This window comes from Podarcis filfolensis, assembly GCF_964270895.1.
Source record: "Podarcis filfolensis genome assembly, chromosome: 14".
NCBI lineage: Eukaryota > Metazoa > Chordata > Lepidosauria > Squamata > Lacertidae > Podarcis > Podarcis filfolensis.
The window spans coordinates 45,582,165-45,608,060 of record NC_139616.1 but is presented as its reverse complement, the minus strand read 5'-3'; the positions used below and the strand labels follow the sequence as shown (position 1 = coordinate 45,608,060).

At 47.2% G+C, this 25,896-nt stretch overlaps 1 protein-coding gene across 1 annotated transcript in view; it reads right to left on the bottom strand.

Annotated features, from left to right (window-relative positions):
- CACNA1H (calcium voltage-gated channel subunit alpha1 H) overlaps positions 1-25,896 on the bottom strand; it is a 365,872-nt gene that overhangs the window by 92,405 nt on the left and 247,571 nt on the right. Inside the window, exons 8-10 of the mRNA XM_083585513.1 lie at positions 24,876-24,968; positions 21,862-22,642; positions 19,470-19,888 (exon numbers count right to left, since the gene is read on the bottom strand). Coding sequence (XP_083441639.1) covers positions 19,470-19,888; positions 21,862-22,642; positions 24,876-24,968 — 1,293 coding nt within the window. The remainder of the gene's footprint in view (positions 1-19,469; positions 19,889-21,861; positions 22,643-24,875; positions 24,969-25,896) is intronic.

Genomic DNA, 25,896 nt, shown 5'->3' with positions numbered 1-25,896 from the left:
TTCAGAGGAGGCTGATTCACCACGGTGACTGGGCCACTGCAACACTAGCCTCAGCCGGCCCCCACTTTGCTGCCTTCATTCTTACACCCCCTCCAGAAAGTGGCCTTGGCTGCTACTTTCCTCCTCCTTGCTGTCGGTGTTGCCCTTGTAGAATTCAGCAGGGAGGAGGATGTGAGCGGAACTAGAATGCGTTGGCTGTCTTTTGCTCTGGCGCCACCTGCTGTTGGCCTCCCAGCCTTCCTTCCCAGCAGTCTCTATAATCGCCACTGTGTACAATATGGCGCCTGTCTTCACCCTAAGTTGGCCGGTTTAATGGTCGATAAGGGCTCCCTTCCCTTTAATTTTCCGAGAGATGTGTCATGTCAAGGGCTGATGATTCTTAAGGGCGGGGCTCTCCTCTCCCTGTTAATCTCTGAGGGCTCTCGCTCAAAGTATCGATGCTCTGATCTTTGCTCTTCCCATTTCTCGGCTCCACTCAGCAAAGCGCAATCTTATTTCAAGTGGCATTTATGCCAGGCTGGATTAGATCAATTACCAGCTTCCCCTCAAAGAGAAGGAATCACCAGTGCAGCCGCATACGAGACGAGTCTACCTGTGGTGTACAGATCTAAAGCCTCCTTTTTTCCTCGCAAAAGCCCCCCCCGTCAGATGTATTACACCTCCACGGCTCCTAGCCCGATTAGACGGATGGAGAAAAAGGAGGAGGAGGAGATGGGAGGCTCTCAATTTTAATCGCGAAGCAAAATGGTCTCACTGGAGAGAAGAGCCCGTTAGATGTCCAGATAACAATGAACGGCGAGCGAGAGTGATGGCAGGGAGATGTAATGACTTGCTTAGGGGGTTGGCCTCTTGAACGCAGACTCTTCAATATGAACCGCTCTCCTCGGCCGTGATTGATGCACAGATCCATTCCTGGGAGAGAGGGCAAAGCCAAGGACAGCCCTTCTGGCTTTTGCCTTCCTCCCCAAAGGGCAGAAGCTTGCTTTCTCCTGCTTTCTAAAACAGATGTCCAGGAGCACAAGGCAAGCTCCATGGATCCTCCTTAGATGCGATGACAAAAGTTATTTTTCCTTCTTATGATAGCTCCTTGCACTCAGATCCTATGTTCATTATCCCAGAAGCGAGCATTCTGATTTCAGGGAAGAGGCTATGCAACACAGCACAGCGTTAGGGAGCATAGTTTTAGAGCCATTGATCCAGGATTAGCTGTGCAATGTGTTCTGGATGAAACTGAACTGAAGGGCCAGTTCTGAGGCTTGGGAGACGGGCGGCTCTTGAATCTCTTTTCAAGCTAGGTGGCAGCAGTGGTTAGAAGCCCTAGGAATGGAAGAAATCCCCCAGTTTCACTTTTTTCCCAACCTGGAATTTAGTTTTCCACATTTCCACACGTGTGTCTGTGTGTTATAAAAAAAGGTTCTCAGGAAAATTCATCAATATTGTAGTGTGACTTTTTCCTAATACACACATTTTTTGTAGGTCTAATCTACATGTTTCCCCAAAGGAATTCTGCCTAATATAATGCATTTTTTTGCATATTATTTTCACAGATACAGGCACTTATAGGTAGTGCTTTTTTTGGGGGGGGGGGTACTCAAGGGTACACAGTACTGGCAACGTTTCTTCTAGGAAAAAAAAGCACTGCTTATAGGCCAGATTTATCCTGGCATATGCCTTCTTGTACATATTACTTCTCTTAGGAACTCCAATGAAAAATTCAGGACACATTTTGAAGTGGTCTTATCCACACTTAGCTTTTGCCCCATGCTCCCCGGGCATCGGTCTGTGCTTTAAAGCTCTGTGTTTGAGTGCTCTTCCCCCCCCACCCCCCACTCCTGAGCTTTCCCCATGAAAAAGCTGCTCTTTAAAGCTGAAGCACAACAAAGAGCAATTTGAGTTTTCTACAGACTGCCATTTGCTCCAATTCAGTGGTAAAGAGCGAATTTTCATGGGGAGAGCTCTGGAGAGAGAGAGACGCAAAAGGTCCAACCCTGCTTTAAATTACAGCGTGGATGAGGCCCTTATAAAGGAGGAACACAAACTCCTCATTTTGGTGACCTTGTTTTCGACAAGATTTCCAGAAAAGGCAATTTCCAGGCCCTTTGCTGACATCACGAAAGCCTCCAGGGAGCCAGCATGGTGTAGTGGTTAAGAGTGGTGGACTCATAATCTGGTGAACCGGGTTCGCTTCCCCGCTCCTCCACATGCAGCTGCTGGGTGACCTTGGGCCAGTCACACTTCTTTGAAATCTCTCAGCCTCACTCACCTCACAGAGTGTTTGTTTTTGGAGAGGAAGGGAAAAGAGATTGTGTGCTGCTCTGAGACACCTTAAGGGGAGTGAAAGGTGGGATATCAAGTCCAAACTCCTCCTCCTCCTCTTCTTCTTCCCCCTATTTTCCAGGGACAGTCCCGGATTTACAGACACCATCCCGGTTTCTGATTTGATCCCAGAATGTCCCGCTTTTCCTTAGGACGTCCCTATTTTCATTGGAGAAATGTTGGAGGGTATGGAGTTATGTGACCCCTGAGCCAAGGAGATAAGTAACTATAGAATTTTAAGAAGACATCTGAAGGCAGCCCTGTATAGGGAAGCTTTTTTAATGCTTAATGTTTTATTATCTTTTTGTATATATTGGAAGCTGCCCAGAGTGGCTGGGGCAATGCAGTCAGATGGGTGGAGTATGAATAATAAAATCATAATTGTGGAATAATTTAATTGGAGAAATGTTGGAGGGTATGCCATTTTTGCAGCAGTGACAAGACGACCCTCCATTTCTGGGCAACAACTTTGTTGGACTAACAGATCTATCAAAAGTCTGGGTTTTTTAGGGTGGGGGAGAGGTGCAGGTTGGGGTCTGCTATTGGCTGCAACTGTTTACTCCCTCCAACTCCTGGAGCCCTGGAAATGTTTAATCAAAAAACGGACACACAGTCTCTATTACTGCCAAGATGATTCAGGAGAGGTTACGGAGATCTGTTTTGTCAAACCATTACTCATCCCGACTAATAGACTTTTATGGAGATTCTCTCTGGCACCCTTTGCCGTGGGAGGGAGGGAGCGAAGTGGGAGGGGGAAGCCGAGCGGCAAGGCAGAACAAAGAGTTCATCGGTTCACAAATCCCATCAATAACGAGAGGATTTGGGGGGAAACGGGGTGGATCGCCACTTTGAGCGACCCATCTTTCAAGGGAAGGCCGGAGCCTTTCTTAGAAAACAGAACGGGGAAGAAGGGGGGGATTGTCCTTCAAGAATTTCTAAATCAGGAGTGGGGAAGTTTTTAGGGGGCTGTGGACCACATTCCCTCATGGGAAACCTCCCCCTGTTCCTAATGCTAGAACTCACAGACATCCAATGCAGCTGACCATTGGATGTAAGGAAGTCCTTCTTCACGCAGTGTAAACTATGGAACTCCCTGCCACATGAAGCAGTGATGGCTACCAACTTGGATGAAATATTATATTATATTATATTATATTATATTATATTATATTATATTATATTATATTATATTATATTATATTATATTATTATATTATAATTATACAGTGGTACCTCGCAAGACGAAATTAATTCGTTCTGCGAGTTTTTTCGTCTTGCGAATTTTTCGTCTTGCAAAGCACGGATTCCCTGGGTATTAACGGTTTTAAGAAAAAGGAAACAAACTCGCAAGACGTTTTCGTCTTGTGAAGCAAGCCCATAGGGAAATTCGTCTTGAGAAGCAACTCAAAAAACGAAAAACTCTTTCGTCTTGCGAGTTTTTCGTCTTACGAGGCATTCGTCTTGCGAGGTACCACTGTATTATATTATAATACAGCCCTATACCCGGGAGTCTCAGGGTGGTTCACAGAATAAAATCGAGATATAAAACCACAAAATACCCAATAAAAATAAAAACAGCAACACAACCCAATGGCAGAAAGTGAGGAGGAATTAAAGAACCTTTTAATGAGGGTGAAAGAGGAGAGTGCAAAATATGGTCTGAAGCTCAACATCAAAAAAATGAAGATCATGGCCACTGGTCCCATCACCTCCTGGCAAATAGAAGGGGAAGAAATGGAGGCAGTGAGAGATTTTACTTTCTTGGGCTCCATGATCACTGCAGATGGTGACAGCAGCCATGAAATTAAAAGACGCCTGCTTCTTGGGAGAAAAGCAATGACCAACCTAGACAGCATCTTAAAAAGCAGAGACACCACCTTGCCAACAAAGGTCCGTATAGTTAAAGCGATGGTTTTCCCAGTAGTGATGTATGGAAGTGAGAGCTGGACCATGAAGAAGGCTGATCGCCGAAGAATTGATGCCTTTGAATTCTGGTGCTGGAGGAGACTCTTGAGAGTCCCATGGACTGCAAGAAGATCAAACCTCTCCATTCTGAAGGAAATCAGCCCTGAGTGCTCACTGGAAGGACAGATCCTGAAGCTGAGGCTCCAATACTTTGGCACCTCATGAGAAGAGAAGACTCCCTGGAAAAGACCCTGATGTTGGGAAAGATGGAGGGCACAAGGAGAAGGGGACGACAGAGGACGAGATGGTTGGACAGTGTTCTCGAAGCTACCAGCATGAGTTTGACTAAACTGCGGGAGGCAGTGGAAGACAGGAGTGCCTGGCGTGCTCTGGTCCATGGGGTCACGAAGAGTCGGACACGACTAAACAACAACAAGCAAGTTAAGGAAGCCTGATGGATGTAGCCACCGCTGATAAGCAGTCCCACTGATTGGCACCTCATTTCACCCTCCCGAACACGATCATTTTCAGATTAGAGCACCCTGCGTAGCTAGTTCCTCCTCCTTCCTCCTCCTCATCTCCTCCTTTCTTTCCTTTCTTTTGGACGGCTCTGTATTCTCTCTCCTGCAGATGTTTGTTTTGCTTATAAACGTCGCAACTCCTACTGTGCGATCTCAACTAAATAGTACAGTCAGCGAGTAAGAGGCAGGCAATTCATGCAGAGGAACCCTTGAGCTGCCAGGGGAGAATATTTCACACACACACACACACACACACACACAGGGCCTGTAACAAAATGCTGCAGCGTGCCATCGCCCAATAACAGGAGTGCATCTGTTCAGCATGTCAGCCAACTCAGGATATTAGCTGAACAGGGCTGAAGCATTCCATCACCCTATCATGGTTTTCCCATTTACTTTCCCAACATTTTCATGGCTGCTGAGCATGTTTGATGTTTGTGAGGTGTGTTGCGAGGCGTGTGTGTTTGTCTCTGTGTTAGTGTCATGGACTGGCTGGATGCAGAGGAACGGTTGGAAGAACCGACTGGGGAACCATCAAGGGAAGAAGGTTCAGAGCCAAGGGAGGGGTGGTGGTCAGAGGGGATTTAGATGGCTGTGAGAAGGCAGGGACTTTCAGACTCGCCAACTGATTTTCACGGAGGAAGACCACCAGGAATGAACTGCTGTGCTCATTAGGCCAGACACTCAACCAAGGACTCGGCTATACAGCTACAAATATAAGTGCAGTATACAAATCTGTCACTAGATGGTGCTAGCGAGCTAACAGCCAATTCCATATATATTTCAAAACGTTTTTTAAAGCATTTTCACAGCATTTTTTAAATATATGTGTAGATTCAGCCCAAGTCTGTGGAGATCATGTTTTTGTTAATAAAGAGTTAACTCCATCTTTTAACTCTGTGCTTACTGACTGCCGCACTCCTGTGGGTGTGTTCTGGTTTTTTTGTTTGTTTGGCAAGGGGAGGGAGCAGTTCTGTGAACATTTCTGCAGACATTTCCCTTCTGTTTCCCTTGGACCTGCTTTGGCACCAAGGCTCTCAGCCCTCACCATCTGAGTTTGCTATTGGAGGAATTGCAACACCTATAAACACACACACACACACACACACACTCCTGGGATAACCTTATAGTGATAGATAGCAAGGAACACAGCGGTGCCTTGAGAATTTGCGAGAGGAGGTGGGAAAATCAAAATTGGAAACAGAACTGTTAGATCCCAGAACTAAGATACTTTCAAGAATGTATAACTTGCTGTTAAAATGGAATACGCAGGATGAAACGGTTAAATCTGCAATGATTAAATGGGCACAGGATATCGGTCATAACATCATGTTTGCTGACTGGGAACAGTTGTGGACCACAGGTATGAAATTTACGGCATGTAATGCCTTAAGAGAGAATATTATGAAAATGATATACAGGTGGTACATGACCCCAGTCAAGCTTGCAAAAATATATCATTTGCCCGATAATAAATGTTGGAAATGTAAAGAAAATGAAGGTACATTCTTTCACCTTTGGTGGACGTGCCCAAGAATTAAGGCTTTCTGGGAAATGATCTATAATGAAATGAAAAAGGTATTTAAATATACCTTCCTGAAGAAACCAGAGGCCTTCCTTCTGGGCATGGTCGGCCAATTGGTGCTAAAGAAGGACAGAACTTTCTTTATGTACGCAACAACAGCAGCAAGAATACTTATTGCGAAGTATTGGAAGACACAAGATCTACCCACCCTGGAAGAGTGGCAGATGAAGATGATGGACTATATGGAATTGGCAGAAATGACTGGCAGAATCCGAGACTTGGGAGAAGAGGAAGTGGAGGAAGACTGGAAGAAATTTAAAGACTATCTTCAGAAATATTGTAAAATTAATGAATGTTAAAATTATGTTCGGATTGGCAATAAGTGGTATTCAGCAACAAAAATTAATAAGAATATGCAAAAATGAATTGATAAATGGATGAAAAGATAGAGTCATAATATGTTAGGATATAGAGTTAAGATAAATGAAAGAGGGTAAGGATTTGCTGAATTGATTATGTAAATGGGAATGCAAAAAGGGGAGGTGTGAGGAGGTCAAGGAAACAAGCAAATGAGCTTAAAAATATCAAAAAATTGATTTGTTTTTTGTATTTTCCTTTCTTTTCTTCTATATGTATTTTTGAATTTTTCTTTTTCTTGGTTTTTCTTTTATTCTGTAAATCTTTGTTTTTTGTAAAACTCTAATAAATATCTTTAAAAAAAAAGAGAGAATTTGCGAGAGGGATTGTGTATGGCATCCATAGCTGTCAACCGTCCCTTATTTGGCGGGAAACTCCCTTATCCCAGCACCGTGTCCCGCTGCTGTCCCTTATTGATGATGTCCCTTAAATTTCCCGGGTTTCATGCTCGCCTGGCTCGGGAGGGAAGCAGCGGCTCGGGGTCCTCCACTGCGAGAGAGTGAGAGAGAGCACATGCACGAGCTGTGCGTCTCCATCTCTCCCTTTTCCCCCTCAGGGGCGCTTTGTGAGGAGACGGGTGGCGGCGGGCGGGCAGGCAGCCCCTCTCTTGCGAGACTTCTGCCGTGTTGCCAGGGGAAGCCGGAGGCGGCAGCGGAGGTGGCCTGAGGGAGGAGGAAGAGGAGGGGATGGGGAGGGATGCAGAAGGGCGGCGCTTCAGCGGTCGCGGCGGTGCCGCAACTAGCTCATGCCAGGCTCGCGGGCGGCGTGGGCGAGAGTCTCTCTCCCTCCCCCCTCTCTCTCGGGTGGGGAAGGGCCGATGGAACTCCTCGCGCCAGGACGACGGCAGCCCCGACATGCTGCTTAGCATACCCTCCAACCAGTGCAGCTGTATAAGCTAAGCCAAAATCCCTTATTTTGGCTGCTGATCCCTTATTTTCGAGGCTGCTGTTCCCTTATTTTCAAATTTGTAAGTTGACAGCTATGATGGCATCAGATGTGCCCACAGAATCACTTTGACTTGCAGAACTGGCAATGCCACAGGTGCCACATAATATTCATTCCACACCTGAAGAAAATTGATAATAGTGTGGCAGCCCTTCCACTTTGGAACTCCCTGCGTATTGACGCTCTTCGGCGGCCATTTTAAACGCTTGTTTTGGCAAGCCTCTCCAGACATGTAGCTATTGATGTGCTTCCATCTCTTTTTCTGTTAATCTTAATTGTTTTAGAATATTTTTGGCTCTTTTGTATGGATAATTTATTGCCAACGCTGCTCACTCTGTATATTTGAAGGAGCTTCAATAGATAACGGGACCCTGTTCTCCCAAATAATCACAATCATATCAAAAGAGGTTTGGCAATTAGGGACAAGAATCTGTATTTCAAAGGCACCTGCTGAGAGCTGCCAAACAGCCTCCAGGAGAAAAACAACCCTCTTTCTCATAGCTCCACGAAAACTTTATATCCTGATGACTGAATTTTTTTGGGGGACAGTTTCTTTAGCTCAGTGAAATGAGCAGAACCGTTTAGAGGAAAGAGTTGGCTTTTCAGAGCTCAGCCTCTCCAAGGACTTATCTGTCAAAGACTTTCTCAGGCGCAAAGAGGGAACATCTTGTTCCGAAATGCAGGCTGAAAAAGTCATTTGGAGAAGAAAGAAAAAAAGCAGAAATCAGGGAAATCTTCAAACTGGTTGAATTCTGAAAAAAACAACTGCCAAATGTTGAGTCCGTGCAAGATTTTCCTTTGGGCTAAAGAGGCATTTTCTCTAAGGATAGGGTAGAAAATTGATTTGGTTCACATTTGAGAGGTGAGCCTACCCAATTCACACTTTCTGAGACAATAGTTAACATACTCCAAGAAAAATGAATGTGCCAAATAAATAAACGAACAGTGCAAAGCCCAAACACAGCCATCTTTTGAAATCTGCGTGCCACCAAATATTGCAACACAACACACACACACACACACACACACACACAGTTGGGGCTGGTAAAGATCCCTGTCTGAAACCCTGGATAGCTGCTGCCAGTCAGTGTAGGAATTACTGAGCTAGATGGCAGGAAGCCAATGAGTGTGCACCGGGGGAAGGGGGACCACAGTCTTACTTGGGAGAAGGGGACTAGTGATTTGTGGGGATCTGTACTAGCTTGTTGTCTTTGTCCATGGAGTTTTCTTGGCAGGGATACTGGAGTGGCTTGCAGGTTCCTGCTCCAGGTGAAGGCTGATCGCCGAAGAATTGATGCTTTTGAATTATGGTGCTGGAGGAGACTCTTGAGAGTCCCATGGACTGCAAGAAGATCAAACCTATCCATTCTGAAGGAAATCAGCCCTGAGTGCTCACTGGAAGGACAGATCCTGAAGCTGAGGCTCCAATACTTTGGCCACCTCATGAGAAGAGAAGACTCCCTGGAAAAGACCCTGATGTTGGGAAAGATGGAGGGCACAAGGAGAAGGGGACGACAGAGGACAAGATGGTTGGACAGTGTTCTCGAAGCTACAAACATGAGTCTGACCAAACTGCAGGAGGCAGTGGAAGACAAGAGTGCCTGGCGTGCTCTGGTCCACGGGGTCACGAAGAGTCAGACATGACTAAACGACTCAACAACAGTACTAGCTTGGAGGCAAGAGTCAGAGGCAGAGGAAACTTTAGGGTTGGAGCACAGGATGGCTCAAAAAAAGAGAGGAGGAAGAGGCAAGTCAGGCAAGTGAAGGGCTAGGTGTTTCCCCACCCTCTCCAGCACCACTGTCTCCCAGAACCAGGAGGGGACTGAAAAGGGCAGAGCAGAGGCAGCTTCAACGCAGGCACAGTCTCTGATTGTGTGTGTGCAGCCTGTCAGCAGAAGCTACATAAATTGGTTGAGGGGGACATGGCTCCCTGTTGCTGCAACTGCTACATAGGGTATGGATTTGGGAATAGCTGCCTAGACACTAGACTGATGTGTTTGGGTGTTAGAGGCTGTAGGAACGACTGTGTCAGCTTTGACATTAAATAGTTTACTATGTGTTGTGCTCATTGATTTGGCTGTGGCCCTTCACGGGCCACAACGTAGGAATATCACAAAAATTAGCATCAAATCATTTCTCCCCCCCTCAAAAAATATATTTACAGTGGTACCTCTGTATGCGAACGGGATCCATTCCGGAGGCCCGTTCGCAACGTGAAAAGAACACAACCCGCAGCAGCGTATTTGTGCACGCGCGGGTTGCGATTCGCCGCTTCTGCACATGCGCGTGATGTCATTTTGTGTGTCTGCGCATGCGCAAGCGGCAAAACCCAGAAGTAACCCATTCCGGTACTTCCAGGTTGCCACGGGACGTAACCTGAAAGAACGTAACATTAAGCGGGCGTAACATGAGGTATGACTATATTGAGATTGGGAGCAAACTTTCCACCTGAAGAGCTCCAGGCAAAAACCCAGCTTTTATCCCAATTAGGGAGAACTTGAGCTGGTGGCTGTTGGAAACCCAGGTGGGATAATCGGAACATTAGCATGTTTCCCCTCCGGCTGTTTACTGCTGTGTAAGCAGTTTGGTCCCTACGTGGTGTAGGATGTCGGGGGGGGGGGCGATTCTGGCATGACGGCATGCAATTAGGATGTCTTTTGGCTACCCGGGATGATCAAAGAACGCTTGATGTGAAAGGGAAAGGAGGGGAAAGCGGGTTGACGCTGCCCAGAATACCGAGAGCTGTTTGAATTTTCGTGCGGCAAGGCTGAAAAACAGAAACAAATTCGCTCTTCCCCACGGTGTTCTACATCATTTCCCGAAAGTGGCATCTTGTTCTCTTTCCTTTTACTTCATGTTTTCCGAGGAGAGACAGATGCAAGCATAAATATTACATCTGGATTTTTTAAAAGAAGAAATAACCGCTACAGGAATCCCCCAGCTAGTACGAAACAAGCACAGAAGCCAAAATCGGGAAAGACTGGGAGGAAAATAAACAGCGTTCAGAACTTCCTACTCGTCCTCTTCCTTGGGGAGATTTGCACGTGCTGTTTTTATCGCTGGGAGAAAGAAGAAGGGACCAGAAGGACAGGTTGGGCTGGTGCCAGGGATTGGCATGGCCTGGTATAGGCTGTGTGCCCCTAGGGCAGAAAGGGAACCCATTGATGAAAACTCCCTGGACCAAACGCAATTGGGTGAGTGAGAAAGGTAATCCCCATTTGTGGCTCCCTCTACAGCAGCCTTCTGCACCCTGTGGCCCTCCAGATCTTTCTGGACTCCAACTCCCATCATCCCTCACCACTGGCCATCAGATATCGGAGAGTATGCACCAGCGCATCGTAGGAGCATAGGGACCTGCCTTTTTCTGAGCCAGGTTGCACAGTGTTGTTTACCCCAGATTGAGGTTGAATCCTGACAAGACAGAAGTACTGTTTTGGGGGGACAGGAGGCAGGCAGGTGTGGAGGACTCCCTGGTCCTGAATGGGGTAACTGTGCCCCTGAAGGACCAGGTGTGCAGCCTGGGAGTCATTTTGGACTCACAGCTGTCCATGGAAGCACAGGTCAATTCTGTGTCCAGGGCAGCTCCATCTGGTACGCAGGATGAGACCCTATCTGCCCACAGACTGCCTCACCAGAGTAGTGCATGCTCTAGTTATCTCCCACTTGGACTACTGCAATGCTCTCTACGTGGGGCTACCTTTGAAGATGACCCAGAAACTATAACTAATCCAGAATGTGGCAGCTAGACTGGTGACTGGGAGCGGCTGCCGAGACCACATAACACCAGTCTTGAAAGACCTACATTGGCTCCCAGTACGTTTCCAAGCACAATTCAAAGTGTTGGTGCTGACCTTTAAAGCCCTAAATGACCTAAAGGAGCATCTCCACCTCCATCGTTCTGCCTGGACACTGAGGTCCAGCTCTGAGGGCCTTCTGGCCTTCTGGCGGTTCCCTCCCTGTGAGAAGTGAGGTTATAGGGAACCAGGCAGAAGGCCTTCTCAGTAGTGGTGCCCACCCTGTGGAATGCCCTCCCACCAGATGTCAAAGAGAACAACAACTACCAGACTTTTAGAAGACATCTGAAGGCAGCCCTGTTTAGGGAAGCTTTTAATGTTTGATGTATTGCTGTATTTTAATATTTAGTTGGAAGCTGCCCAGAGTGACTGGGGAAGCCCAGCCAGATGGGCAGGGTATAAATAAATAAATAAATAAAAATTATACCTTCCAGGTGCTTTGCACTAGAACTCCCATGTCACACACTTGTTGGACTCAGAGGAATGATGGGAGGAGCCAGCTGGGGAACCAACAAGGGAAGACGGCTCAGAGCCTGGGGAGTGGTGGCGGGATGATGGTGAGTGGTCAGAGGGAGAAGACTGGGAGGAGGAGGAGGTGTCGGAAGCTGAAGAAGTAACAGGGTTTAGTGAGCAGGGAGAGTCTGTGGCAGAGAGAAGTTCAGAATCAGAGGCAGAACCTGAAGCAGGAGAGGAGGGAGGCCAAGAGGCAGAGAGGAGTCTGGCTTGTGAAGAGTCATCGGTGTCTTGACCTCCTGCTGCAACAAGCTCGCCTCCCCGCTTGTCTCCCAGAACTAGAAGAGGTATGAAAAGGGTGTAGAGGTTGGCTGCATGCAGGCGCAGTCTCTGATTGCTTGGAAAAAGCTCTGGTGAGGAGGGGGCTTAGACAGCTGCGAGGAGGTGGGGATTCTCAGTCTCAGCAACTGCTTTAAGGGGGAAAGACCTACCGGAGATGAGTTCCTCTGCTCATTAGGCCTGACACTCCTGTGAAGATTGTGCTTTTGCTAACAAAGAGTTTACTCCAACTTGCACAGTGTGATTTACTGCTGGCTTGCTCCTGATGTCCCATCGGCCTCAGTCGGCACAGTGAATGGTCAAGGATGGTGGGAGTTGTAGTCCAAAACATCTACCAGCCACCACATTGGCTACCCCTGGTCTACACTGACTGCCAGTGGTTTTCTGGGGTCTTTCCTGACTCAACCTGAAGATGCTATTGGGGAATGAACCTGGCTCCTGCTCCATGCAAAGCAGTCTCTCTGCTACTAGGAGGCAGCTCTTCCCTGATCTCAGATCCTCCTTGCTGTTCCCCTCCCATTTTGCTACATTTTGTTTTGAGATCTGAAAGAGCCTTTGATAACAGCAGCCAAGAGCCATCCTGGCAATAGGCTAAGGCGCTGAGCTTTGTTTCTTTTTGCTCTCAGCATTACACAGCAGCCCCAGGCAAAGCCCCTCAGGACCATTTTCTGATCTCAAGCTGCCTGCTCATGAGGTACTTAGGGAGGAAGCCTGGCTCTGCCAACTGTTGTTTGTTAGCCTGGCTGTTTGCAAGCTAAGCCAGGGTTTGAGCAGCCCCACACGTACAGGGATGATCCACAAAGCTCTGCTTGCAAACCCCAGCATTCTGACGCAGCAAAGCTGCATGGCGGTAAGCTGGCTGAAGACGGAGAACAGGAACGTTCAATTGCTCTTGGGGTTTGGACGGTGGAAGAAAAACTTTTAGTGATCTAGCGTCTCGCAAGCCCCAAGGCTGAAAATGCATTTCTTGGCAAAACACGCTCAATCGGAGAACATGAGGCTTAGCCACGGCCAGTCACAGTTTCTCAGAAACATGCTCAGCGGCATTGAAAACAACACCCCATTTATCTTTCAGCAATTTCCCAGCGAAAATGTCCACAGCTATTGGGTCTTGTTTTCCCATTGTCCTCTCATGCTCTCCGCCAACAACTGGGTTGGCTTACCTTCTGTGACATCATCACGTAGTCAAAACTGATTGGCTGCTTAGCATCACGACACCGTTCTATTCACAAAATAGAAGTCGGGAAGCCTTTTCAAGCCAAAGCTCGAATTCCCTTCTCGACAACCTTCAGGAGTCACATGACCATGGTAGGCGGGGCCAGAAGCAAAAGTGGGTGGAGCAAAAGATGTCAATTCTCTCACACATCCCACTCTAGCTTCTACCCAGGCAAGTTTCTGTTACGATATTCCGTTCCACCTTAACAGATATCACCACAGGTGATACAGGTTACACGTAAAGGTTCCTCTTTACTCTTCCCTGAGGGGATGCGGGTGGCGCTGTGGGTTAAACCACTGAGCCTAGGACTTGCCAATCAGAAGGTTGGCGGTTCGAATCCCCGCGACGGGGTGAGCTCCCATTGCTTGGTCCCAGCTCCTGCCAACCTAGCAGTTCGAAAGCACGTCAAAGTGCAAGTAGATAAATAGGTACGACTCCGGCAGGAAGGTAGATGGCATTTCCGTGCGCTGCTCTGGTTCGCCAGAAGTGGCTTGGTCATGCTGGCCACATGACCCGGAAGCTGCACGCCGGCTCCCTCAGCCAATAAAGGGAGATGAACGCCGCAACCCCAGAGTCGGTCATGACTGGACCTAATGGTCAGGGGTCCCTTTACCTTTACTTTAAAAAAGGCATTGCCCTAATATGGATTTCTGAATTTCTCTTACATGCCCACACAGCTACATTTCCTTTTTATATAAGAAGAGAAACTCTTCCATGTCAAACCAAGTCATACCCACCCCCCCAAAGCATAAGAAGAGTCTGAGTGATGGATCAGGCCAACATCTGCCTTGTCTAGCATCACTGTGGCCAAACTGAAGCCTATGCGAATCCTGCAAGCAGGAGCTGAGCGCAAGAACACTCTCCCCACATGGGATTCTGAGCAAGTGGCATTCAGAAGCATTGCTTCCTCCACCTTTGGAAGGAGAGAACAGCCATTATGGCTTGTAACCATTGATAGCCTTCCTTGACAGTTGTGATAGTTTGGACCTATGATGAACTATAGCTACCAGATCAAATCAGCCCTTTCTTCCCTCTCCAGTCTTGTCTCCTGGGGCCTCCTACATTTCTCTGCACAGATTTTGTATTGCTTTCAAATAGCCTTTCTGAATGCCATTCTCTGTTTTGGAGAAAGAGAACAACAACAACAACAACAACAACGACACTTTTACCTCACCCATCTGGCTAGGGCTTCCCAACCACTCTGGGCGGCTTCCAACAGGATATTAAAAACACAATAAAATATCAAACATTAAAAGCTTCCCTAAACAGGGCTGCCTTCAGGTGTCTTCTAAAAGTCAGATAGTTGTTTATTTCTTTGTCATCTGATGGGAGGGCGTTCCACAGGGCAGGCACCACTACCGAGAAGGCCCTCTGCCTGGTTTGCTTTAACCTTACTTCTCGCAGTGAGGGAACTGCCAGAAGGCCCTCAGAGCTGGACCTCAGTGTCTGAGCTGAGCGATGGGGGTGGAGACGCTCCTTGCTGAGAGACCTTGATTGCAATTAACTGTATTCTGTACCAACATTTCCAGAGAGGAGGAATGGGTCTACCACAATTGGAAAGATACTATGATGCAGCCCATAGACTAAATGTCATTCGTATGATAGCGTAAAAGAGAAGATTCAGATGCAATTGGAATTTGATGAATGCGTGCGACACAGGCCTCCCATTTAACAAAGCTATCTGAGAAATGATAGCAAACCCATTTGCAAAAGCAGAATTAAAGATCTGTCAATCCTGGATATCAAAATCAACACTGCCTATATCACCACTGGTTCCTTTTGCATTTCATTCCCCCTTTTACACAGATGATAGAAAATCGATGGATATGAAATGGAAAGAAAAAAGGCTCACGCAGATTCATTCGCTTTTATGAAAGTGATATCTCTCTTCCAGCAGGCCAAGCCATGGAAAGAACTGAGGGGTGAAATGTGAATTGGCTTTTAATCTATCAGGTGATACATTTTATCTCAATTCAACAGTTAAATCTCATGCAATTTGAGAATCATAGAATCATCGAATCATAGAGTTGGAAGAGACCAAAAGGGCCACAGCTGTGGCTCCTCTGCGGGTGGAAGTGTGCTCCACACCCGGTGGTCATTCCTTCACATCTAAACATATATTAATTCGCGGCAAAGACCAAGAGATCGCTCTGAGGGAAACTAGTAAATGGTTTGGAGCGCTCCAGTTTCTCTTTTCAGATTGACTTAAGTTCCACTGTGCGTAACAGAATGTAGCACAGCAGTCTATTGTGCTTTCAGTGTTTCTAAATGCTTAGCTTTGGGACATAGACAGCGACAGCTCCTCAGTGTTCTTCCCACTCACCTTCTCCAGAGTGACCCTAGGAGCCCATCCTCAGTGGTTGACTCTCCTCTTTTCACCCCAATAGCCTCCAATCAGCACAAAGGGTAAGAAGTCATTTTCTCCATGCCAGAAATCTCCCCTTCCATGCTGACTGGGCAACTCTAGGGCAAGGGAGGCAGAGATCCTGCTGGAACCCTACTACAGAAGGAGCAGTGGGTCTTCAAGCCCCTTGCAATCCCAGATCACTACGCCTCTGCTAGAAGGGCCCATAATCACTTCCAAATTTTAACTGCATCAAGCAAACGCTCGCTTTCTTTCCTGATTAGTTCCACCCACACACACCCCTGTGTGTGCTTGATGAGGTGATGACTTAAATGAAGTGTCAGAACAACAACAACAACAACAACAACAACAACAACAACAACAACAACAATAATAATAATAATAATAATAATAATAAATTTATACCCCACCCTCCCCGGCCAAGACCGGTATCGGGGGGCTAACACCGAATATAAATACAGTAAAAACATTAAAAACAAAACAAAAACAAAAAAAACCCAAACAAACAGTTGATTAAAATATAAGTTAGAATACAGTTTAGAATTCAGCTTATTTATACCCCACCCATCCGGCTGGGTTTCCCCAGCCATTCTGGGTGGCTCCCAACAGATCAAAAACAGAATTAAACATCAAACATTAAAAACTTCCCTAAACAGGACTGCCTTCGGATGTCTTCTAAAAGTCAGATAGTTGTTTAGAATCATAGAATCATAGAGTTGGAAGAGACCACAAGGGCCTTCGAGTCCAACCCCCTGCCAAGCAGGAAACACCATCAGAGCACTCCTGACATATGGTTGTCAAGCCTCTGCTTAAAGACCTCCAAAGAAGGAGACTCCACCACACTCCTTGGCAGCAAATTCCACTGTTGAACAGCTCTCACTGTCAGGAAGTTCTTCCTAATGTTTAGGTGGAATCTTCTTTCTTGTAGTTTGGATCCATTGCTCCGTGTCCGCTTCTCTGGAGCAGCAGAAAACAACCTTTCTCCCTCCTCTATGTGACATCCTTTTATGTATTTGAACATGGCTATCATATCACCCCTTAACCTCCCCTTCTCCAGGCTAAACATGCCCAGCTCCCTTAGCTGTTCCTCATAAGGCATCGTTTCCAGGCCTTTGACCATTTTGGTTGCCCTCCTCTGGACACATTCCAGTTTGTCAGTGTCCTTCTTGAACTGTGGTGCCCAGAACTGGACACAGTACTCCAGGTGAGGTCTGACCAGAGCAGAATACAGTGGCATTATTACTTCCCTTGATCTAGATGCTATACTCCTATTGATGCAGCCCAGAATTGCATTGGCTTTTTTAGCTGCCGCGTCACACTGTTGGCTCATGTCAAAACTGAACACTCCCTCCAAAATATTGTTGATTTTATACAAAACACTCACTGACCTATCCAATGGACAACGCTTGGCTAATAAACAAAATTGGGAAAAGGACCCAGGTACAGGAGTTGAAGCAGCAGATTGCAACAATCTATGGACAACCTTGCCCCACCCCCTCACAAAAAATCATCATAAACCTGCATTTAAGTTAATACATAGATGGAGTCTAACACGTGTAAGACTCAGCTCGGCAGACATAGCATCTTCTGCAGTGTGCTGGAGAGTGTGCAAGGTAATTGATACGACTTTCCATATGTGGTGGACATGTGAATTAGTGCAACCATTTTGGGGAAAGGGTATTTACAGAAATAAAGAAAATTATGAACTGGGACATGCCGTGCAATGCAATGCATGCCTAGGTTTATTAACGATTTTAAAAAATACTCAAATTACGGCAACAAGGAACTTATCATCTTTCTTCTGGTAGTGGCATGATTAAAGGTAAAGGTAAAGGTACCCCTGACTGTTAGGTCCAGTTGCAGACGACTCTGGGGTTGCGGCGATCATCTCACTTTATTGGCCGAGGGAACCGGCGTTTGTCCGCAGACAGTTTTTCCGGGTCATGTGGCCAGCATGATTAAGCCGCTTCTGGCGAGCCAGAGCAGCACATGGAAACACCGTTTACCTTCCCACTGGAGCGGTACCTATTTCTCTACTTGCACTTTGACGTGCTTTCGAACTGCTAGATGGGCAGGAGCTGGGACTGAGAAACGGGAGCTCACCCCGTAGCAGGGATTTGAACTGCTGACCTTTTGATCGGCAAGCCCTAGGCTCAGTGGTTAAACCCACAGCGCTACCCGCATGATTACTTATAGCAAAAACTGGAAAGGGCATGATGAGCTACACATCACATATTGGAAACAGAGTGTGTGGACAATCTGAGAAACTAACTAAGAAAATACATGCCCTGAAGGATGAATCTGATACGGACAATTTTGTTGAAATATGGCATCCTTTTAGAAAATATCCAAATTTTCAAATAATCGTAAATCACCAATTACGCATATAGATTTATGGGAAAATCTGGTGCATTGGTCTTCTGTGGGGGTGGGAAACCAATTGTTTTGAAAATGTTTATGCTTAGAGTCTCCTCCTTGAAAATTAAGAAACCATTTAAATCCTAGAACTTGCCTTGCAGATGGCACTCAAGCTAGATGCTGCTTTTTGGACCACTGCTGGTGTATTCCCATATTCTGATGTCCGCTAGGAAGAAAGTTTGCCCTATACAAAGGTCTTTGGAGAAGAACCAGGAAACAAGCCCTTGACATTTAAACAGCGGCCTGACAAAGGAGGCAAATGTCAAGGAAACTGAGTAAGTCAGGCAGAATCAAGGCTTCTGTAGGTGGAAGCACGGAAAGGTAGATTAAGGATGATGGGGCAATTTGAAGTCCCATCTGCACTATGCATGTGAAGCAGTATCACGCCACTTCAAAGAGTCATGGCTTCCCCTCGCCAAAGAATCCTGGGAACTGTAGTTTGTTAAGGGTGCTGAGAGCTGTTAGGCTATTCCATTTCCCCGCACAGAGCTACAATTTTCAGCTACAATTCTCTCTCCTAACATGCACATTTTTGCAAAGCAATTTCCCCTATAAAATGAGCTCTTTTCATGGCATTTTCACTAATATATGCATTTCTATGCACACTTGACCCTGGTGCAGTGCTGGATTTACATATAAGGTAAACAAGCTATAGCTTAGGGCCCCACTCTCTTGGGGGCCCCCAAAAAAATTAAAGAAAAAAACCTGGATGTACATTTCTAAAATTTAAGATAAAAAGCAAATAAAATAAAACCTGCATACAGCAACAGTGTTTTGTGTTGTGTAGGCTCCTATGATGTAAGTCATGGGCCCCGCCTGCTAGCCTGCTCCTTAAAACATCACTGGTTTGCTCATTTCTATATATAGGGTGCCTGCACTCTGCATGTGTAAATGGCTTGAGATACCTATTAGGTCCATCAATTACCATACAGCATATATTCAGCACAATAAACAGCGACAATTTGTTGTTGACAAAGGACAGCTGGACATATAAAGGGCCCCATTACCTTCAGGAGCTTAGGGCCTCATCAAACCTAAATCCAGCCCTGCCCCTTTTTTTTTAACACAGCGCTTAGCTAAAAAAACTGGGCTGCAAAATTCGGAGACATGTGAATATCCAAGGCTGGCTGCGTTCTGGTCCTCACATTGTTTTGCAGAGTGCGAACCAAGTGGATTCACTTTTGAATGCAAGTCAAATCCGATTCCTCCCCCATTCCTACAAAAGCCAGCTTAACGGGAGACAAGGGCCACCTACCTGCTCGTGGTACTCTATCCCCATGCTCAGTGTATTGATGAGAATGGCAATCATAATCCCCCGGTTGAAATACTTGCTCTCCACTATCCTCTTCAGCTTGTTGCCAAACGCCTTCCAGAACCTGGCTATCTTATTCCTCTCCTTTGGCTCTTTCTTCTTCTTCCTCTTCTTATTCCTCTGCTGCTGGATCTGGTCCCTCTGGTCCCCGTGCTTCACATCTTGCGTGAACTCGTAGACGCCGGTGTTGTCGTCGCCCGACTCGTAGCTGTCCGACTCGCTGAACTCGAACTCGGGGTCCTGCAGGATGCTGGCGCAGTAGGGGCAGTTCTGCAGCTCACAGTTCAGCATGTTGGCCTGGGGGCTGGGCAGGGGGCACTGCACATTGAAGCCAGACAACCTGCTGGACGTCCGACAAAGACCTGCAAGGGAAGGAGGTGGATGAGATGAATGGGAACAGTTTGGGCCTTCCTACCTGGTGGCGCTGTGGGTTAAACCACAGAGCCTAGGGCTTGCCGATCAGAAGGTCGGCGGTTCGAATCCCCGCGATGGGGTGAGCTCCCGTTGCTCGGTCCCTGCTCCTGCCAACCTAGCAATTTGAAAGCACGTCAAAGTGCAAGTAGATAAATAGGTACCGCTCCGGCGGGAAGGTAAACGTCGTTTCTGTGTGCTGCTCTGGTTCACCAGAAGTGGCTTAGTCGTGCTGGCCACATGACCCAGAAGCTGTACGCCGGCTCCCTTGGCCTGTAAAGCGAGATGAGCGCTGCAACCCCAGAGTCGTCCGCTACTGGACCTAACGGTCAGGGGTCCCTTTACCTTTACCTGGTTCTTAAGCGAGGCTTGAGGATTTGCTTAGGGTAGGGTTAACATATTTCAAAAGGTGAAAATCTGGACACAAGAGTTGTTGCGCTTTTTTGCAAAGTTTTTGAGCTATTTTTAAGGAATTTCGGCAAACTTTCAACACATGGCTTGCCATGTGTCTGTATTTCCCCAAACATTCAAGTGGTCTCTGCCCAGACATTGCTTCCGACTGCCATATTCCAGCTATGTCCAGGAAATTCCAAACGTATGGCAACCTAGCTGAGGGGTGCAATTTCATTAACAACCTACATGAGCAGCTGGGTGCTCTTAAACCTCTCACCCATGGGAAGAACGTGTCCCCATTTGGCCTTGTTACATAAAATTGGTTTAATTCACACTGACATGGGATTGCCTGTATGTGTTGGTGAAAGAGTTTAACTCAGTGATGGCCAAACTTGGTCCTCCAGCTGTTTTAGGACTGCAACTCCCATCATCCTGAGCTAACAGGACCAGTGGTCAGGGATGATGGGAATTGTGATCCTCAAACAGCTGGAGGGCCAAGTTTGGCCATCACTGGCATAACTGGATGATTCCATTGAAGCTAAATTAAGAGCAAAAAGGGCTATCTGAGCTGCCTTGATAATTGACTTATATTGTTCTCAGGAAGCTCTGACAGTAGAATGTAGCTGTTGTGGCAAATCGCCACGGGCAGACCCATACGCTCCATGAAATGCACTTCAACACAGTACATGGTTAATTTGAGGAATTTGCTCAACATTAATGGTGGTGGAAAGGTCTATCAGACACCAAAAGCTTGTGTGCCTTGATTGTTGGCTCCTATTGGGCCATCCAGCTAACCATTGTCAGAAGCACAAGGAGCCTCTCCATCCCCATCACTCAGCCCGGACACGGAGGTCCAGCTCCTAGGGCCTTCTGGGGGTTCCCTCGCTGCAAGACATGAGCGTACAGGGAACCAGGCAGAGGGCCTTCTCAGCTGTGGCATCCTCCCTGTGGAACGCCCTCCCGTCAGATGCCAAGGAGATAAACAACTATCTTATACAGTGGTACCTTGGGTTAAGTACTTAATTCGTTCCGGAGGTCCGTTCTTAACCTGAAGCTGTTCTTAACCTGAAGTATCACTTTAGCTAATGGGGCCTCCCGCTGCCGCCGCGCTGCCGGAGGACGATTTCTGTTCTCATCCTGAAGCAAGGTTCTTCACCCAAGGTACTATTTCTGGGTTAGCGGAGTCTGTAACCTGAATTGTCTGTAACCTGAAGCATCTGTAACCCGAGGTACCACTGTAGAAGACATCTGAAGGCAACCCTGTTTAGGGAAGTTTCTAATGTTTGTAGTGTTTTTTAAATATTCTGTTGGGAGCCTCCCAGAGTGGCTGGGGAAACCCAGCCAGATGGGCAGGGTATAAATAATAAACAATAATTTACTTAATTAATTAATTAATTAATTAATTAATTATCCTTATCCAGCGGGGCTTCTCCTACATTCTTGTATTCTCAGCACCCTTTGATTTCACAACTGGCCTTCTCTCTTTGCCTGCTGAACCTAAGCCGAGATACCAAACCCTTCCCCCCCTTACCATGTTCTCCGACCAAATGATGGAGCTTCCCAAAAGAGTCCACGTTCATATGCACCGGGCTATTGACCACAGCCACGGGAGTGGTGCCGCCACTGCTCCCGCCATTTTTCTGCCCCACCGACGCCGGGGCGACGCCAGCCCTGGCAACGGGAGAAGGCAAAATGGTCGGGTAGTTCATGTTGCCGTGATTGGAGAGCTTGACCCCCGCCGTGACGCTGGAAGACTTGCATTTCATCGGGGGCCCTTCCACGTGGCAGTCTGCATGGTAGATGCTATGGACGGACTCCGAATCTGGAGCCGCAGAGTTCCGGAGGTTGGGGGATGGCGGCGGAAGCATGAGTTGACTTCCAGGCTTCATGACCTTGAGCTCAAGGTCGCAGATCTCAGGGTTGGAGCGTGGCCCGTGAGGGCTCCCGTTGCTGATGTGATAGTGGTGATGGTGATGGTGGTGGATCAGGTGGTGAATGGAGGTGATGCGCTTCTTGCTCCGGCGGCCTTGGCCGTCGTCTCCGCCGTTGGGGTTGACCTTTTTCCTTCGCTTGCTCTGCCAGTTGTTGTAGAGGCGCAACGTCCTCCTCTTGACTTTCCTGAAAATGTGGCAGATGTATTTGAGGAGTTCCTCGTAGCAGCTCCCCGGCTCGGAGAAGCTGGCGATTGTGCTGTCGTTTGAGAGGTAGCGGGCTCGCTGCTCTTGCATCAGCTGATTCTCCCGCTGTTTTGTTTCGGAAAACTGTGTTGCTATCACAACCAGGCACAAGTTAATCATGAAGAAAGAACCAACCTGGAAGGGGACAGAGAAACAGAGCAGTTGCAATATCATTCTCCACCCCCATCATTCAGCCCGGACACTGAGGTCCAGTGCCGAGGGCCTTCTGGCGGTTCCCTCGCTGCGAGAAGTGAGGTTACAGGGAACCAGGCAGAGGGCCTTCTCGGTAGTGGTGCCTGCCCTGTGGAACGCCCTCCCATCAGATGTCAAAGAAATTAACAACTATCTGACTTTTAAAAGACAACTGAAGGAGGCCCTGTTTAGGGAAGTTTTTAATGTCTGATGCTGTATTGTTTTTAATATTCTGTTGGAAGCTGCCCAAAATGGCTGGGGAAACCCAGCCAGATGGGCGGGGTAAAAATAAATTATCATCATCATCATCATCATCATCATCATCATCATCATCATCCGGGCCAAGCTGTACTAGGGTCCAAAGCCCTGAATTAAGTTTAAAAAAGGTAAAGGACCCCTGGACGGTTAAGTCCAGTCAAAGGGGACTATGGGGTTGCAGCGCTCATCTCACTTTCAGGCCAAGGAAGCCGGTGTTTGTCCACAGACGGCTTTCTGGGTCATGTGGCCAGCATGGCTAAACCGCTTCTGGCGCAACAGAACACCGTGATGGAAACCAGAGCGCATGGAAATGCCCTTTACTTTCCTGCCACAGCGGTACCTATTTATCTACGCCAGGGGTGTCCAAACTTTTTTCAAAGATGGCCAGATTTGATGAAGTGAAGGGCCGTGAGGGCCAACCAAAGGGCCGACCAATGTTTGACAATTTTACCCCAGGTTGAAATGGACTTTGGACGTGCCTGATCTACTCGCACTGGTATGCTTTCGAACTTCTAGGTTGGCAGGAGCTGGGACAGAGCAACAGGAGCTCACTCCACCATGGGGATTCAAACCCCTGACCTTCTGATCAGCAAGCCCAAGAGGCTCAGTGGTTTAGACCACAGCGCCACCCATGTCCTAAATTACTTAGGTCCAGGGTACCTTAAGGAATGCACTGCCCATCCCATCCCAAGTTGGTCACCGAGATCATCTGGAGGAAACACTCTTAATCCAGCAACATCTGGAGGGTCTCAGACCCCCTTCATTGATGCCCACTGACCATGTCAGCCGGGTACTGGTGGGAGCTGGACTCCAACATCATTCGGAAGACATCAGGTTAGTCACCCTTGGGCCTATGGCTCAAGCGAAGAGCTAGCTCCTTGAAGCCTAGTGGTTCATTTCCACCTGACAGAGGGGATAGGTAGGTCCTCTTGTGTCAAGGATGCTTCCCAGCCCAAGGACTGCACATGGTAGAGAGTTAACTATCTACTGGCGAAGAGGACATTTACAGTCACTTCGGCAGTTCTGGTTATTTCTGCACAGCAGTCTAGCATCTAGGCAGTTATTCCTAGGTATGCACTCTATGGAACAGTTGCAGCAACAGTAGGCCAACAGTCCTCTCCACCAGTTTATGTACCCCCCTGATGGGCTGCATACATGCAGCCAGAGACTGTGCCTGCAGGGAAGCTGCCTCTGCTCTGCCCTTTTCAGTCCCCTCCTGGTTCTGGGAGGCAGTGGTGTAGGAGAGGGCGGGGAAGTGCCTGGCCCTTCACTTCTCCAATCTGCCTCTTCCTCCTCTTCTTCTGACCCATCCTGTGCTCTGAAGCTTCCCCTGCCTCCAATTCTTGCCTCTGGGCTGGTCTAGGTCCCTACAAATCACTGCCCCCCTCTCCCAAGCCAGACGCCAGCCCCTCTTCCCCCAGTGCACACTTGTCATTGTCCTGTCTGTCCCTAACACCTAGCAGAAATGATGGATGGGTGGAATACATGCCATAGCACCCAGATCTATGGGTTGTGTCCAACTAAGTTTTACTCAGAGCAAACACATTGAAAGCAATGGATTGAAATACAGTCGTACCTTGGATGTCGAACGGAATCCATTCCGGAAGTCCGTTCGACTTCCGAAACATTTGGAAATCAAACCCGACTTCTGATTGGCTTCAGAAAGTTCCTGCAGCCAATCGGAAACTGCGGAAGCCCCGCCGGACGTTCGGGTTCCAAAGACCGTTCGCAAATCGGAACACTCACTTCTGGGTTTGCGGCATTCGGGAGCCAAAACCTTTGACTTGCAAGGCGTTCGGGATCCAAGGTACGACTGTGCAGCTATTACTTTCAAAGGGTCTACTCTGGGTACAGCCCAATGCTCACAAGATATGACAGCGCCCTCTGCCCATGCGTCCGAGCCCATCCCCATACTTACTATTATAAGTAGTATAAAATATATAAAATTGTAAAAAGAGTGCGCATCCATGACATAATACATGATGTCAACCCATCCTTCCAGGGTTATAACCTGTAAGGGGGGGGGGGAAGAGATGAGAGGAAGAAAAGTCAAGAAAAATACATAAAATACTGCAATTGAAAATTGAATCTGCAAGTAGAGCCCCATACACGCTCACAGCTGGGTTTTTACACACACACACACACACAGAGAGAGAGAGAGAGAGAGAGAGAGAGAGAGAGAGAGAGAGAGAGAGAGAGAACCTTTTTTTGTTATTCATCTCCCCTTCACATTATCACACACTCCCTCATTCACACAGCAGCCTCCCACGGGGTCCATGATGGAAGAAAAAATAAAGAGGACTGGGTTAAGATGTTTGGAGGTCCTCAGCACTTAAAAGATTTTGGTGCTCCCCATACGTAATTCAGAATAAAAAACAGTACTAAACCCATAAAATAAAATTTTGAGATTTTTTAAAAAAAACTTTTTAAAATCCATAGATTTATTGCAACACATGGCAGGATCTAATTTCCTTGCATTATTCCAATCAACGTTTGTAAGATACCTCCCTGGTTTAGGTGGGGATAAGTAATCAAAAGAGAACAGAAAAATGGGTGTGTGTGTGGGGGGGGGGGGAATAAGTTCTGGTTATCCAAGGTATTCTTCCGAGATAGAGTTCATTAATATTCTGTAACATCTCAGCAGCCGAACCCATGGCTTGAAAAGTCTCGTTGCAATATGATGAAGCCAGATTTCCTAAAGTCAGTATCGGCAGAGCTTTCAAATACCCTAGCTTATATTTACCTTCATTTCCACCCTCCTTTTGTGAACTAGATCCAGCCTAGCAAAGGACAAACTTTTCTGCAAATCCTTATGCTCTGCAATTTAATTGGGTGCCCTGCTCATCTCTCTACCAAGATAGCAAGTGCCCTAACAGATTATCCAGAGTTGGCATGGACTTTGCAAATAGGTACACATGGATTAATGTCAAACTTCGGTG